This window comes from Pygoscelis adeliae, unplaced genomic scaffold (assembly GCF_000699105.1).
Source record: "Pygoscelis adeliae isolate BGI_AS28 unplaced genomic scaffold, ASM69910v1 Scaffold108, whole genome shotgun sequence".
Lineage (NCBI taxonomy): Eukaryota > Metazoa > Chordata > Aves > Sphenisciformes > Spheniscidae > Pygoscelis > Pygoscelis adeliae.
In genome coordinates, this window is record NW_008825498.1 from 6,757,792 (window position 1) to 6,775,158 (window position 17,367).

Below are 17,367 nucleotides of genomic sequence, written 5' to 3' on the forward strand. Positions count from 1 at the left end.
AGCTGGGCTGTCCATTTTTGCCAGGCATTGAGCAGCTTAAGCCAATCATGAAACCAACCCCTAATAAAAGTTGTGTGTCTGTAGCTTGTCTAAAGTGGTATTTTTAGGTAAGATTATTTGGGTGTTGAGTATGAGTAGGTAGTTGCATGATGCCATTTGTTTTCCAGCAAAGAAATAGGAATCCACGTTGCATTAATAGAAGTGGTCTGTTCTCTTCTCAGAAACGAGAATTAAAAATTGAGGCGTTTCTTTATGACTTATTTTCTTTGTGTCTGTGTGGCTTTCTCCTGTGATCTATAAGCCTAGCTTCCATTATTCCAGTGGGTTTGTTGCTATGTTTAACTTCGGTTTGGTACTATACAGTAGCAACCAGCAGTGTTTCCATTTTTTTTCTGTGATCCTGGGAGCTAGTTGTCTGTAATCCAAAGGGACAAAAAGTATTGTTGAAAGTAAGGACATTACTGATATGTTCGTACGAACAGAAGAAATTTGAAACTCTGAGCTGTTTGCAGCTCTGCTATTCCAGAATCTCTGGCTGTACATCTAATTAACTATCCATTTAAAAATGCTGGCCACTCCTTTCACTCCCTGCCAGCAACATCAAGATGTAAAATTAATTCTCTGAAGATTTGCTTCTCATATACTTGCAATAATTGGGCCTAGCCTTTATATTGTAAACAATCCAAAGTACACAAATCACTTCAATTATAGCAATAGGTCAATATGTTAGTGATGCCCAAAAGTTGGGGGGGGGAGGGGGTGGATGCTCAGTTACCACATTTTCTTTTTTAGATCCCTCAGAAGGCAGGAAATTCAGTCCTGTCAAATTGGGTTTTTTACTCTTCACTAATTATTTAAGTAATAGCAATTGGTGTGGCTTTAGTCCAAAATACCTTCTAATCTGAAGAGAATTTTTCCGCATTTCCTTTGTGTTTCTTTTCACATTCTTTAATTAGATTTCATACAAAGAATTCTGTCCATTATAAATGAATACTAGTAATGAGCTAAATAGAAATATGCCTTTTCCCCTTAATCTGTGGAAATATGTGAAGACCTTGCCCCTGCAGTTAGCAAGAAGCCAGTAACAAGTTTTGTTGATAATCAGATACAATATTGACTGCGTTCCCCTGTCAGAAGAAAAGAGAAATGTCTCATCCTGATTGCTCAATTCAGTAGAAATGAGTAATTTACATGTGAATAAAGGCACCATATTATGACTATGTCACTTAGTACCTGCTGAAGCTACTTGGTCAGTACTTCACATGCTGATTTATGTCAGGCATGCAGGATTATTTTTTAATGCCTGAGAAAGAATACAGTTCACTGGGGAAGAATAAACAAGGTGGTTTTTTTAAGTCATTAAAAAAAATTTCGAATCACCTGGTGCTAAGGACTCTTTCAGAATTCCTTTTTCACCTTTGCGGAAGACACATTCATCTTACCCTCAGTTTGGGGTATTGTCATCGCTACCAGTATTAGTACACACCCATGGTTTGCAAACCACGACGGGGTAGACTTGTCTCTTAATCAGTCTGCCAGTCACGAACATGGCTGTGACTTCAGCTGTAAATTCTGCCTCCCCTTGTTGTGCCTGGCATGGTACATCCTATGGGAAGATGACTTAGGTTGTTGTCTGAAGGCTGCTATGTAAATAGTAGTTGTGTGCTATGTGGTCACATTCTTCTCATAGGCCTCCATAAAACTGCACCTGCACATTTTATGGATGCAAATTGTAGCTAGGTACCAGCTTTTGGTATGTACATATGGTCCTTTGCAAGCAGCAGCAGTATATTTTATGGGCAGAAAATGCTTGTGTGTACAAAACCTGCAGGTGTGGCTTTAAAGCACATTTGACAATTTACCCTCTGTGCATGAAAAAGGCGCGCTGTACCTGAGAATATCTACTTAGGCTCTGCCCGAGTGATCAAATTGATACAGTGCATCATTTATGCTTTTGGCATTGGGGTACTTTGCAGTTTCTGGGTACTGGATACCACCTTACTGCTGTTATTTTCAGTCTCTGTTTAATTAAAAGGAAACATTTAACCATGTTTTCAGTGACATATGGGAGTTAAGTTCTCATAATGATTTCTCCAGCTGAACTTGCTTCATCACCCCTGCCGCTTTCACTTTTGAGGACTGCCAATATCCAAGTTGGCGTAGCAAGGATGGCATGCGGAGGGAGGCACAACAGGCATTTCTAAAGTAAGCAAGAGGCTCCTGCCAAAGCAGAGTATGGTGCTGTTTGTGAGGCGTGGAGCATCAGGGTGTTTCACCTGGGGGGAAAGGAGGCGGTTGCAAGTGGCCACAGTATGTGCAATATACACTTCGTTGCTACTTGGCTAGCCAAAGCTAGTGGTAGGGCAGATTACAAGCTTGAGCTGCAGGTTTGTCTTTAAAGACGTTAAGTATACAAGAATTTTTTTTGTAAAAGCTTAAAGGTGCTCTCATATAGTGGTGGCGAATCCTTTGCAGACTGGCCTACAGAGTTGATTTTGGATTTCTGGGGAGGTGATCTCATAAGATCTTGATTAAATAACTACTGTCAGTTGTCTCTTATATGAATTTTCTTTTACTTCTACCCATAAATTATTGTATCCTTTTTTTGCTTAATCTTAGTCAACTACCTTGTCAGTATGGAGGATACAATTTGAATTTTCTGATGTTCAAAGAACACGTTCAGAGAACATGACTAAAATGTTTTTGTATGTCTATTGAACTTCTCTTGTTGAGGATGGCTTGTACATCATTATACTCTTCTTTTAAGGAGATCCTTAAAATATCACCCATTTAGTACTGTTTTGAAAAAAACCAAACCAGTATTGAAGTTGTTTGTGTACGCAGAAAGACAGGTATAGATGTTTAATATGGCTATAAACTCCCATCTTTACCTGAGAACCTTATTTCTTTATAACAATAAAAACTGCATGTCCATAATCTTTTCTTAGAATGGAGAGGGAGTGGGAAGAAGAGGTGCTCAAGACATTAAAAAGTGACTCAAATTACAATAAGCAAATCAGTAGCCTTATTTGGTAATATAACCTCCTTTGGTAACATTTCCGTAACATACTCATCAATGACAAACGTAAAAACTGTGTATTCTCTAATAATTCACATTCACATATCGGAAATGGACTACTTAGATTAAGTACTCTTGTCAAACTATTCAAATCCATTTGAGAACCAAATCTGTAGCAGTGGTTGAGCTTCCCACCCCCCATCTCTCTCTCCAATTCCTTTTGAGTAGCACAAAGCTGAACCCTTGTGCATCTTGGATTCGTATTATATTCTCAGTCATGGATGACCTTTTACAAATTACTTCCAATAACTACAGCTGAATTCAAGCACAAGAGTTGGTCGCAAAAGGTCATACTCTAGTTGTACAAAACGTAGATAAATTTGTATTCCCTGCAGCAACTGATTGCTGTAGGTTTTTGTTTTGTATCTGACCAATCTTAATTCAGAGCTGTGCATTAGGCAAGGTTGTGTTCGAGCTTTGTTTCTCTTTGCCTTTCTCCTAAAAATTTCCCTATAAAATTATCCTGTTTAGAGAATTTTTTGAGTTTTCCAGGTGTTAAGGTTCTATTTCAAAGGGCTCCTTTTTCACGTCTTCCTTTTCCCCTCCGTTCTTTACTAGTGGATTAATTGCAGATTCTCATGCATGTAATCTTCCTTGTAAACATGAGTGGTGTCGTACTGTGTCACATTCTCATTGGGGAATGTTTTACTTCCAAATGGAATAAAATCAGAGAAGTTATTTGAGGCCAGTGTGCTAAGAGCATGCCTTAGAGTGGCACATTTAGACCTTAAACAAAGAAACATGGCAGATTCAAACAAGTACAGTTTATTTGTGTAGGCATAACTCAGAATGAGTAGTAAATTGAAAGAGTTATTTGCTCTCATCACCACTGGTCACTTCGTGGCCTTATGTTGTATAGACAATTCGTCTCCTTTTTATTTCTGAAATACAGAAACTGTAGACTAAGGCTTCCCATGGAGACTTTGCTGTGGGACTCTACTTTGTAATTAGCACCAAGCAGCTGGATTTTTCCACCCCTGTTTGGGCTTGCTGTGTGCTCATCTTGCACACCACTGCTTCTGATTCACACCAGAGCAGCTTTGTAGCTCAGCTGTTTGTGGTGCAGTTGTCCTAGCAGGTGAGTCAAAATAAAGTTCTGTGGGCATAGCCCTGTAGGAGCTTGTGTGCCGCTTCCCATTGGTACTGGCGCCTTCATCTTCATATGCCATTTCCAGGGTATTCTAATTAAGATTATATGGGGATAGTGTGCTTCAGAGCTGGATGTCAACTCATCTTCACTACAAGTGGAAGACCAACAGCTGACCTTCTTTAGGATATGCCAGATTGGATGGTCATGACTCCACGTGGCTTTGCCTTAACATGGTTAATCTGACTGCAAATTTCAAATGCAGTCACATTGCTTGTCTAGGTGGGGGCAACCATATAGAATCACAGAATCATAGAATAGTTTGGGTTAGGAGGGACCTTAAAAGGTCATCTAGTCCACGCCCCCCCCTGCAATGAGCAGGGACATCTTCAACTAGATCAGGTTGCTCAGAGCCCCGTCCAACCTGACCTTGAATGTTTCCAGGGATGGGGCATCCACCACCTCTCTGGGCAACCTGTTCCAGTGCTTCACCACCCTCAGCGTAAAAAATTTCTTCCTTAGATCTAGTCTCAATCTACCCTCTTTTAGTTTAAAACCATTCCCCCTTGTCCTGTCACAACAGGCCCTGCTAAAAAGTTTGTCCCCATCTTTCTTATAAGCCCCCTTTAAGTATTGAAAGGCTGTTCTTAATATATGTTCTTAATATGGACAGAAACGAAGCAGGAACCAAAACCGAAGCCAAACTACTGCGATGTTTCAGCCCTACTGTGAGCGCAATGCAAAGCTTCAGCTGCCTAAGACCATAACAGGGTATATTAAAGAGGTAGCTGTATGTCCACAACTTTATTTCTGTGTGGGGTCTGAGTATGTAGATTCAAGCTCTAGCTGCTCTCCATGGTCTTTTCCATCATGACAGCACTTACTGTGCTGTTCTTAGAGTAAACGCCAGACAGTTTTCCTTCAGTGGAAAAAAATCAGGGTCAACCATCCCTCATTTAACACATTCTAAGAATCTTGATATAGGAAACTGCAGTGGACCAGCTGACGGGTGGAAACAGCTTCTTTTGTTTTAGCCCATAGCCCATAAACCTATTTTGTGGCAGATAACTGCATAAGCAATGCAGTTAAATAACTGCACTCAACACTGGAGTGTAGTGAAAAAGGCATTTTAACAGATTATGTGACCTATCCTCTAGACGATCATAATATAAAGCACCATACATAACTAGCAACATGGAAGTGGAGGCTGGTGGTCCATGTGATTTCAAATGAAAAAGCAATGACCCTTGCAGTGTGAGAACTGAGGCAGTTTCTACCTTAGGATTTGGATCACATTGTAATAGAGTTTGAGGAATGCATTTGCTAAGCCATAATTAACTGTTCTTGCCTGCCTAATTGCAGATGAGTAGGAATCCATGACTTGCTCCATTCAGTTCCTTAAGAGAGCAGGAATCTGAAAAAGTCGTGAAGTAGTTGGATAAAAGGAGAAAGCATTTCAAAGCAGTTGCGTAGTGAGCTGTAAAACAAAATTGAAACAAACTATTCTTGTTGTTGGATACAGGATGAATGCCAAATAGGCATAGAAAATATACACAACATTCAGCTGGAAACCATCCAAACCATGATATCAATATTGTGTTGATGTTAAAACCAAATATGCTGTCTGGCATGTTTCCATTATCTCAAATCTTCCATCCTTAAAGGAAAAAGGTGACAAATTTTTGCTTTCCCTTTTCCCAGATATATAAAGCACAATCTTCTAGAAGAAAACTGGCAAACAAGCCTGCCTACTAATTCTGTTAGTGGGCATCCTGGCAATTCTGTGTCTATTTGAAAATATTTATCAATGCTGATGAGGCAGAGGGCAGGTAAAACTTCAAATTTTTAATTAACTTGTATTCTAACATCTCCTTGCCATAAGTACAGTTACACAATGTTAGTCAATGCAGAATTTGGTCCAGAATGGATTTGAATTACACCACCCCTCCCTTTTACGCACAACAAAATTAATGAATGAGGGCCCTCAGTCCTATTAAGACTAATGTTTCTTTGTCGGTCCAATTTTTTTTTTCCTTTGGGGTTTCTTCTTGTTATGACTTTGTTAGGTGGAAACTGAATGGTGTATATTAATCAACACAAGACATTTGGCTACTTGAGCTTTCGTAAATGTTTAGTTTCCCAGGGTCCTTTGAACCTCCCAGGGAACAGTTCTGCATCCTTATTAGAGACTGACAATTAAAGGTCTGTTTTCGTATCAAAAGTATCACGAAAAATTAGCTAGGGAGACCTTGGAATGCTGTGAGAGTTTCAGTGTTTTGAGATGGCCAACTTTCCTTCATTTGCTTCAATCAGTATCAACTTGGGTTTCTTTTTATGTTTCCTACTGCCAGGGCAACTTATGAGTTGGCGTTGTGACAACTGAGAAGGATTACGCATACCGTGAAGATGTGATTAATACATTTTAGGCCACTGTAATCATATTCAGTTGCATAATTATCGCAGAGGTGCAAAAGTAAGCTAAACTAGGTTTTGAAGGCAATGCTATAAATGAGCAGTTTCAGTTTTCTGAATTCCTTGTTAGCAGAAGGAGGGAAATGCTATGCCTATCTGCAGGAGCTGTGTTGCCTACAGATCTCAGAGATTCTGCGAATAATTTATAGGAAAAGTATGGTTCTGTCCTCAATATTTTAATCTGTGTGCCAAGTTGCAGGCTTTCACAGAAAGATAATCTGTTAGTGTCACACCTTCTCAGTTATAAGTCTGAAAAAAAACAACTGAGTGTTTCTTCCTGAGGTTCTGGTGCCATGGGAAATTGCTGCAGAAGTTTGTCACAAACAAGTACTTTGGTTTCCTTTCACTTCTCAGAATCTGCTCTGGTAGTTTGGGAAACCAGTAATGAAAGTGGGGTGGATCATAACCAAATAGGTTGCATATTTTTTTATTTAGGTCTATAAAAATAAAGTAAAATCCAGAGCTGTTAGTGCTTCCGTCATGAACTGGAAAAGCAAAATTAAACTGATAGAATATCGAATTCCCTCTTCAAAACTGATTTTTTAGTAGTGCCGTTCCCACTTGCAGTTAAGTGAATATGACTGTTTCAGACTATGCATATGGCTATTTCAGAGCAAGGCTGAGGGTCCCCTTTGCCCTCTGGGATTCTCCTCACCTTTCCCAGTCTGCTTGGAAACCCTCAGACACTTGGGAACAGGAAGACAGACCCAGAATTTCTGTTCGTCCCCTGCCTTGCTGCCATGCCACAAATATTAGTAAGTTTATCTGAAGACTTAAGGAAACAACTTTTTATTCCAAAGCCTTCATTTTATTGATGTTGATGATGGTTGCTTAAAGTATAAATTGGGATTTGATTTTTGGGAGGGAAAAAAAAAAAGAAAAAAGAAATCCTTTGTTGCTAGGACTTGTAGCAGTCACGTCATGTAAATTGGCAGATCTGTGTATTTAAGGAATTTTACACTCTAATTAAATGCAGTAGTAGTCTTTTGCCTTTTGAAATGAAACCTTTTTTTTCTTCTGCTACATACTTAGGGAACAAACGTGCTGTAAAAATCCTTAATGTATCCAACTATTTGAACATAAGAAACAGCATCAAGCTGTTATTTGTTCTGTTGGAGTGTACTCATATTTCCAATCTGAATCTTTTGTACCTGGTGATCTTAATTATATTTGAGCTGGAAGTAGTTTAACATTAAAAGGAAATACAGCAGATTAATCTGTAAACCTGCACAAATATCACATTCCTTTGTATAGAGGTAAGCAGGGCATAGTGTGCATAATTACATGTTGTTCTCTGTGTAGGTTGTGTGCGTAAGGCTGAGGAGTCGGTGTTGCGGTTCCTCGTGACAGCATCAATTATGGCATGCTCTCGTGTCTTGCGGTGGTCAGTTACATTAGAAAACATACATTGTTCCTCTCAGTAAGGTAATCTTCCTTATAATAAGAACAAGGAAGCAAAAAAAAATTAAAAACTCAACTTGCCCTGGAAACAGGAATTAGTATACTAATTGGTGTATGAAAATACAGAGAAATCTTCTAAAGAGTGTTTGCTATTTTATTTTTTTTCTAAAGTGATATAGCTTGAGGTCAACCCAAGAAGGCCATTTATCTCAACCATCCAAAACCACATAAAGGTATTGTTTTACACTTTTTGCAACTGGAGAGACAAAAGAAAATCACTAAAAATGACTTGGGGGAGGTCTGCTTCTCCAGTCCTGATGCAAAAACATCATTGGAATCCAGTTGCACCAGTTTAGCCTCAGTTAGAGCAGCAGGAGAGCAGAGCCTCAGCAAATGAGAATTGTAGTTTGTAGTAGTAAATACATCTTTTGACTCAAAGTATCAGTGAAGTGTAGTTGTCTGTGATTAAAGCCTTTCGATTTGCTTGTGTTTTCAAAGCTGGTCAGATGGCACTATTGAGCCCATTTGGGAACAGTTTGCCACATGACAGGCAGAAAAAAGAAGTTTTGGGAGAAATATAGGAGAAGAACAAGCCATTCACATGCAGTCTGAGTTCCAGAAGATGTGTCTCTTGGACTACACCAGCTACCAGCTGGGCAGCTTCCATATAAATTTCCAGATGGCAGTAAATTTCCTAGTTAGTTTGATGTTCATGCATTCATTCATCTTGCATAAGCTGCTACCTTATTGCAGTGGCTCTGGAAAAACTGTCGTAAATTTTGAATTTAGCATGTGTAAGTCTACCAGTAACGAAACTTCTGGCAACTCTCAGGAACTACCTGCATTTTATGAAACCAGCGCAAGTGTTGCCTGTGGGACTGGCTGACGTGTTCTGACAGTTCCGGTTTTATCGGTGTCCCATTGCCTCATGTCCTTTAAATTTGGAGCGCTTTCTCAAGTGGTGCTTCTTGAATCCCTGTAGTGAATGCTGATGGTCACCACAAGTGATCACAAGGCACCTAAGCGGAAACATCGTTCTCAAAATTGAGGGTGCCATAAATAAAACACAGATTAGTGACTAGTTACTGTAAGAGAATTCTGGGGATTTAAAAAAAAAAAAAAAAGGCAGGACAAACAAAATTCTCATTACTTTCAATGACAAAGCCTTCTACTGCCCTACCGTTAGCCATCAGCTGGAAACTGAACCCCCTTTCAGTGCTGTAGGTGTTGTCACGGTGTAACATTCTTGTGCCTTTTAAAATAATTTCTTTTTTAAAGCTGAATTCCAGAGGGACAGTTTTATCTGATAGTTGCTGGTTTTGAAAGAATCTCTCTTTTTTAACTTAAAAATGATCTATTTGCAGTGAGAAAGAGGGAAATAAGAGACTATTCTATTCAGGCTAAGAAAGGTGTTGTTCATGGTTTTTTACTGCTTTTTGTAGCTTTTCTCCTAAAACAAAAGTACAGTACGCACCAGGACCTTGCAGGCTTCCCCATATAATGGTGCCAATGGATTTCCACCCTAATTTGCAGCATCTCTGTTATTACAGACCTTGGCCTCTTCTGAGCACAACTGCTGACTATGCCAAATTCACGTAGTTGTTCTGTGATGAGGACGAGGATCATCTAGCGAATAAATGGAGAATACAGTATTCAATTTGCTGGTGACCTTGAATTTGACCTCTCTTCTATCCTTTACAACCTAGTCAATCTCTGTCCTGTTTAACCCATGTCATCATTGCTGGTATATCATACAGACACTTCTGCAACTGCCTTTTCCTTGATACTGTAGTATTTAAATCACCAAAAGAAAGAACTAAGAGTGAACGGGGAAAGAACTACCATAAATTCTTCTTCACCTTTTCCTTAGCAGTGTCAGGAATGGCCACAAAGGTCTTTCCCAGTCTTTCTGTTCATTTTTTATATTTGTCTGAGGTAGAAACCACAAGTTTGATTGATAATGCAATTTGCATCTCGAGGCATCACTGGAAATAAAATGGCATAAAAGGCTACTCTGGCGGAGCGCACTTTTCCCCCTGGGCTGACTTTAGAAACTCATTGATGTCACTTCCTTCCTCAGTCAGCAAGTGAATTTTCACTAATTCTCAAGACCAGCTGTCCATGCTGTCAACAGAAAGTTATTAAAATTCCTTTAAAGTGAATCAAAATAGCCTAAAAACAAATGTACTGGGAAACAGGAAAGCATCAGTATTCAAAGTCCACAAACCTTTGAGCAAAATAGTGTTGATCTAACCAGAGATTTCAAACACTCTGCTTTCCTAGCAACTTGTATATCATTAGAGAATGCTAAAAACACATACTCCTTTAATCTTCTATTACCAACAATCTATTTGGTTAAAATATTAGTTACAAGAATAAATTCTATTTCTCCCAAAGATGAACTCAGTGAACAAGGGAATACATTTTTAGAAGTCTTCCCTAAATGATAGTTGAGTTTTTGTGGGTTTTTTTAGCAAAAAAAGCATTTTTTTTTTATATTTAGCAAATAAAAACACAACACAGACATGCAGGAAATAATTATCATAAGAGACAATCTTATAATATAGCCTAAAGTGATTATCTTTATCTGAATTATCTATAATGCTTTCCTTGAGGAGTATTCTCAGGGACAAGTAGGGAAGATAATTTTCCTTTAGTTAATACAGTCTTTATACTGTATTTTAACACTTAAAATATTTTCACCTCATTTTAAAAATTCTACCTTGTGCCACACATACCAGTTCAAAAAAATTCTGTTGAAATGGAGTATCATTTCCAGCGCTGGACGAGGCAGCCACCCATGCTAGGCAGAAACAGGCTCCCCCGACAGCTAATAGTGATACTGTGAGGTTGTAAACAGTGTCCTATCATTATTACTTAAAAAAAACCCACTCTGGGTACATGTAGGCTAGCTGGATAGGTAAGTGTGAAATTCCTGACTTTCCCCAATACATGTGGATGGTCTCCAGTAGCAAAGGGAGGGTAATTGATACCAGCTGCCCTTTTGACAACTAGTGCATGGGAACAGTAAATGAGGCAAAATTACTGTCCCTTTTGATGTAAAAGGAAAGAATAGGTTTGAGGTGTCATTGTTGCTAGGGTCCCAGATGGCTGTAGAAAAGCAACGTTCTGTCTGGGCTTTGATCATGTCTTCAGGAGCACGCTGAAGGACACTGCAGAAGGTGGCCAGAATAAGGAAGCAAGACCATAATTCAACTTGCCGCTTTGTGGATATTATCAGGATAGAGTTTCTCCCTTGAGCCAGCTGGTGCCTAACCTTAGTTTTGACACAAGCACATAATTTTATTTTAGGGTAATGGCAGAAGCTGCTTTTCTCCTCCAATGGTCAAATCCTGAGCTGGATGCTACCAGTCTCTCAGGCATGTATACGTGCAGCAGTATGTCTCACAACATTAAGATGCTTCATAGCACATATTTGAAATTTGTTGTCTTTGCTTTGAATGTTGTAATTCCTTGTGGGGTTCCAGGTTAGCAAGATTGGCTACCTATCTCAATCTTCTTTTTATCACATCTAGATTAAGAGGGCCTTGTGTTCTTTTACTTTAGGTGGATTTCCATTTTGAAGTTTCAAGTTATTTCTACATGTTAAATTCTATTTCTTAATTATAACTTTTTGCTGAATTAACTTTTTTGTTCTGTATGTACATGATCATATTCATGAAAATACGTACAAACTAATTATTTTCTTTCTCTTTCAGAGTCTGGAGAAAAATTGCAACAACAAGTAATTAATCAGGTATTTTGACACTTTCATACTTTTTCTTACTTAATTTTTCATGTAGAAGAATTGTAGCAATTACAAAGAGGAGAACTTCACAGTTCTAATACTAACTATATAGGTATGTTAAGGACCACATATAAGGGGTTGGTATTGGGACCGGCGCTGTTTAACATCTTCGTCAGCAACACGGACAGTGGGATTGAGTGCACCCTCAGCAAGTTTGCCGACAACACCAAGCTGTGGGATACAGTTGACACGCTGGAAGGAAGGGATGCCATCCAGAGGGACCTTGACAGGCTTGAGAGGTGGGCCCGTGCAAACCTCATGAGGTTCAACAAGGCCAAGTGCAAGGTCCTGCACAGGGGTCGGGGCAATCCCAAGCACAAATACAGGTTGGGCAGAGAATGGATTGTGGGAGCAGCCCTGAGGAGAAGGACTTCGGGCTGTTGGTTGATGAGAAACTCAACATGACCCAGCAATGTGCGCCTGCAGCCCAGAAAGCCAACCATATCCTGGGCCGCATCAAAAGCAGCGTGACCAGCAGGTCGAGGGAGGTGATTCTCCCCCTCTACTCTGCTCTCGTGATACCCCACCTGGAGTACTGCGTTCAGCTCTGGGGCCCCTGACATAAGAAGGACATGGAGCTGTTGGAGCGAGTCCAGAGGAGGGCCACAAAGATGATCAGGGGGATGGAGCACCTCTCCTGTGAAGACAGGCTGAGAGAGTTGGGGGTGTTCAGCCTGGAGAAGAGAAGGCTCCGGGGAGACCTCATACCAGCCTTCCAGTACCTGAAGGGGGCTTACAAGAAAGCTGGAGAGGGACTTTTTACAAGGGCATGTAGCCATAGGACAAGGGGTAATGGCTTTAAACTGAAAGAGGGTAGATTTAGATTAGATATAACGAAGAAATTCTTCACTATGAGGGTGGTGAGGCACTGGAACAGGTTGCCCAGAGAAGTTGTGGTTGCCCCCTCCCTGGAAGCGTTCAGGGCCAGGTTGGATGGTGCTTTGAGCAACCTGGTCTAGTGGAAGGTGTCCCTGCCCATGGCAGGGGGGTTCGAACTAAATGATCTTTAAGGTCCCTTCCAATCTGAACCATTCTATGATGTCAGACAACTGCCTGGCTCTGCAGATGTGTCAAATTCACAAGAGTAGCCATCATTTTTATTTAAACCTAAGATTTGCCATTTAAGAAATTTAGTTCATCTACACTTCTCAATGTGTTGATGGTGAGGACAAAGCCTAGAGGTAATTTGTTGATTGGTATCAAATTTTGTAGCACAGAATTACGCTTTTTTTAAAAAAAAGTAGTTTTTCTCCTGTTTGCTAGTCTTCATTTTAAAAAACAGAAAGCTATTAATATGAAATACGTGCACAGCACATGTAAGTGGTGTCTTTCAATGTTGTTTAGGTTTTCATTTCTGCCATGAATTTTCATTGAGGCTTCACTAAACTGTGACATTGCTTGTGGAGACGTTTTCTGTCTTTATTACAGTTATCAGTTAGGAGTAATTATTTAGAAAAAAAACCTTTATATATTGCAACTTAGCATTTCAGCATCAGGAAAAGGATATAGGAACTATAGTGAAAAAAAATTTCCCCTAACCAGAAACAGAGGAGGAAACCCAGAGTTTACTTTCCTAAATTACATGCTCTTCTGGATTGAAAGGACCTGACTTGTACAGAAGCATTGTGTTGCTTCTCATTCTGGGCTTCTTGTCTACTTACTGAATGCTGTTATCCAGATGGCATATAAAGGGGTATCTGTATTGTTCATGAGATTATTTTGAAATGTCACTTAAAAAGCAGTCATCAAAATGTTTGTATTCCAGCAATTACCCTCCCTTAAGTAGTCTTCCTTCCAAGCTATAAATTGAGACATTGGCATTATTACATCACTGTTATCTGTGCATTGATCATCTAGATGGAGGACTAACCCGCTAGGTGACTGACCACCTAAGGCAGCCTGGTTTGTGTCTAACAGCATTTCCGCTGCTGTGGCAGAGCACAGCACGGATGCCACTGTGTCACTTCCAGTGGCCTGAAGTGGCTGGCACCACTCCTGACCGAGTAAGCTCTTGCGGGTCTGGAAGCTTATGAGAAGCCTGGTTCTGAGACACCAAATAAGAGCCAGAGTTTTTTTCCATCAGAGTGGTTACAACCTTCCCATTATCTTGTGTAATGGATGGGTGAACATATTTAGTCCAGAATATGGCATTACATAAGCAAAGGAAAATCTTCACTTTTTCTAAGTAAGTGTAGAAATGTTTGGAAACTTAATGGAAGTTCTGTGCTTTGACTGAGAGTTTATATCCTAAAACAAGCCTAATTAACTTTTAAAAACTAACCTGCATTTGAAAATTAGCCTGAAATGTCTTGTAAAACCACTTTTGGGAGTCCTTATTGGCCAGAAGGGGGGGCAGTTGTATTTTTAAAACACAACTTGAGGCTACATTGGCAGGGCTGTGAACGGCTGATTGGAGACCTAATTCTGCACACTTTCTGTGTGACAAAATCAGCTCTGTGGATGACATTGCCCTTTTCTGAGGAAGAGTGTGTTGTGATAAAAAGGACATTTGTCACAGCTGCAAAAGGTGGATTAGGTAACCCTACTTTATGTATCCAGTCTTGGTCTTTTCCTGCATGCCACTGCCTTGCCCTCCTCAAATTGCTCACCTGTTCTGTCTCTCTGCAGTTAACTTAAGAACATCTAATTTTGCAGAAAAATTGCATTGTCTTGATATGTGAAAGTGTTTCTAAATAAAGCTGTAAAAAGCTCATTTGGGGACAAATGGTAGACACTCACTTTTAAATGGATACTGATGAAGCTGGCGATGGCCCATTCCATACTAACTTCCTTTGGACTTCCAAGAAATAGAAGAATGTTTCAAATTAGAAATCAATTTCATTTTCAAGTCTATCATTTAGGGCGCATTGCAGAGGCACTGCATATTTGATTTGTAGTAATATTACTTCAATAAGAAGATTTGAACTGGGGTTGGTCCTAATGGAATATCTCCCATAGAAGGATTCTGTTTATTTTCAATACTGAACTTGAAATTTTATGTGCAGGATAAGATACTTATCTGGCTTAAGATCCTGTGGTCCCCTTTAAATCAGTGCAGCAACACTGAGTTAAACTGTCTGCCAGAAATTTAAGTGAGGGAGAAGTGGCTCTGCAGAAGATGAATGATGTTACAACTTGACAGGAGCAGGAGTGCAAAGGGGCGAAGAGCAGGAAATGTCTTGTTGACTGAAACAGAGAGGGGATGGGGAAATGATAAGGCTGCTGTCCTGATGATCTCCTGCTAGGTAACCCCCTCACTATCTGTGGGGATCTGGGACGTCCCACATCTTGGAGACCACTTTTGTTTCTGTGTGGTTCTTAGCTCTTTCTAAAGCCTAAGTAAAGTTTGCTGAAATATAACATAGATAAAACACCAAGGTAGTATCTGCTTCCAAAAACCTTTGACTACAGTTATCATCTTCACTGGCTCTTGTTCCCTTTGATCATAAGGCATTTGCTGGTTTTCCTTTAGCACCTTTTTTGTCATTTATGTATATAGGTATGCATGTTTGTTTAACAACAGCAGTCATCTACCAATCTGCCTGAGCAGAGACATCCAGAAATGGTGTGCACTCTGCTTTTCAATACCTGTTTTTAACTACCTTTGCAACTTCAGGGTAAATTCTGGCACCGATATACAGCCTGATTAGCTGTAGCATGTTAAATACTGCTAAGGGAAATGCAAGGAAACAAGAACAAACCTTGTGCTTCTAACTGTGTAACAGTCTTGGCTAAAAAACACATTACAGACCGCCAATCAAAATGTGTCTGAAGGCAATCCTTTATGTTTCATCCTTACCACTCATATTTGTCTGTGTTGTGGTCTTAATGTATACTCCTACATGTGGTTTTGCCCAGTGCCTCCCAGAAGCTCTGAAGGACTAACGAGAACATGTGTACTTGCATTTAGAAGCTGAAGTTGTTTGCACAGTCAGACTTCTGGGTTAAAATCCCAGCTGTGTTTGAGCTGAAACTTGAGCCTGTCCCTTCTGTAGTGAAGCTGCAGGTTGGGTCAGGAGGCTGATGAGAGTGCTCCGCAGTATCTGTCCCACTGTTCTGTCCCTGAGGAGCTCTTTCCTTGAGGCAGGCTCTCTTGCAGTGGCACATCCAACTCTTAGTCTTTTAACATCTCTGTCAGGGAGCATTTCCCTTTCTGCACATGGGGTTGGGAAAACAGTAACATAGAAAGGACTGTGATGAAGCAATGTACTTGCTAGAGCTAGGCTTGGACCAGGGATAACTGCAGCTCTGATGTACTGTCAGTGTGTATACACCTTCTGCCAAAGTAAAGAGGTGAAAGAAAACTCAAACCTCTATTAAATGACAATGTAAGTTTGTTGCACAGACTGTGTTGGGGAATGACTTATGACCTGAAGGATGCTTCAGGTACACATATGGTGTAATAAACCTATATTAATATGAGCAAAAACTTCACAGTTCAGTCTAAACTCCTTGTTTTTCCTTGTGCACTGCTGTAGTTTACTTCAGTAGTCTCCTCTATCCCCTTCATCCTCTCACATGACCTAGCTAGGAAAAGTTCAGTCCGTGTATGCCATCTTCCAAGTGCTGCTACTTTGAGGTTATCTAATAGGCATGTCCCTTGCTCCTATATTCCCAGTTTGGGTTCATATTCCTCAGTGTTACTTACTTTGTTCCCCCAAAATTAGGAGTTTGAAAATCTTCAAGAGAGCTAATGCATTTAGCCCACTTAACAAAGTGAACCATTATTTCACTTTCATGTGCTTCATAGAATCACATATTGGTTGAGGTTGGAAGGCACCTCTGGAGGTCATCTAATCTAACCCCCTTAACTCAAAGCAGCGTCAGCTAGAGCAGGTTGCCCAGGGTCATGTCCAGCTGGATTTTGAGTACCTCCAAGAATGGAGACTCCACAACCTCTGGGCAACCTGTGTCAGTGCTCAGTACTCTCACAGTAGAAAAGTATTTTCTTATATTTAGATGGAATTCCTTGTGTTTCAGTTAGTGCCCATTGCTTCTTGTCCTGTCACTGGACACCACTGAGGGGAGTCTGGCTCCATCTTCTTTACTCCCCCCACCTCCCCCTATCAGGTATTTATATACATTGATAAGATCCCCCTGAGCCTTCTCTTCTCCAGGCTGAACAGTACCAGCTCTCTTGGCCACTGCTTGTATGTCAGATGATCCTATCCCTTAAATATCTTTGTGACCCTTCACTGGACTCACTCCAGTAAGTTGTTGTGGTTTAACCCCAGCCGGCAACTAAGCCCCACACAGCTGCTCGCTCACTACCCCCCTGGTGGGATGAGGGAGAGAATCGGAAGGGTGAAAGTAAGAAAACTTGTGGGTTGAGATAAGGACAGTTAAATAAGTAAAGCAAAAGCCGTGCACGCAAGCAAAGCAAAACAAGGAATTCATTCACTGCTTCCCACCGGCAGGCAGGTGTTCAGCCATCTCCAGGAAAGCAGGGCTCCATCACGCGTAACAGTTACTTGGGAAGACAAAACACCATCGCTCCGAACATCCCCCCCTTCCTTCTTC

General features: G+C 40.4%; 1 protein-coding gene across 1 annotated transcript in view; it reads left to right on the forward strand.

Moving 5' to 3' along the window:
• The window catches only part of CHST9 (carbohydrate (N-acetylgalactosamine 4-0) sulfotransferase 9), a 92,284-nt gene that overhangs the window by 59,161 nt on the left and 15,756 nt on the right, over positions 1-17,367 (forward strand). The window contains exon 4 of the mRNA XM_009331435.1: positions 11,759-11,796. Coding sequence (XP_009329710.1) covers positions 11,759-11,796 — 38 coding nt within the window. The remainder of the gene's footprint in view (positions 1-11,758; positions 11,797-17,367) is intronic.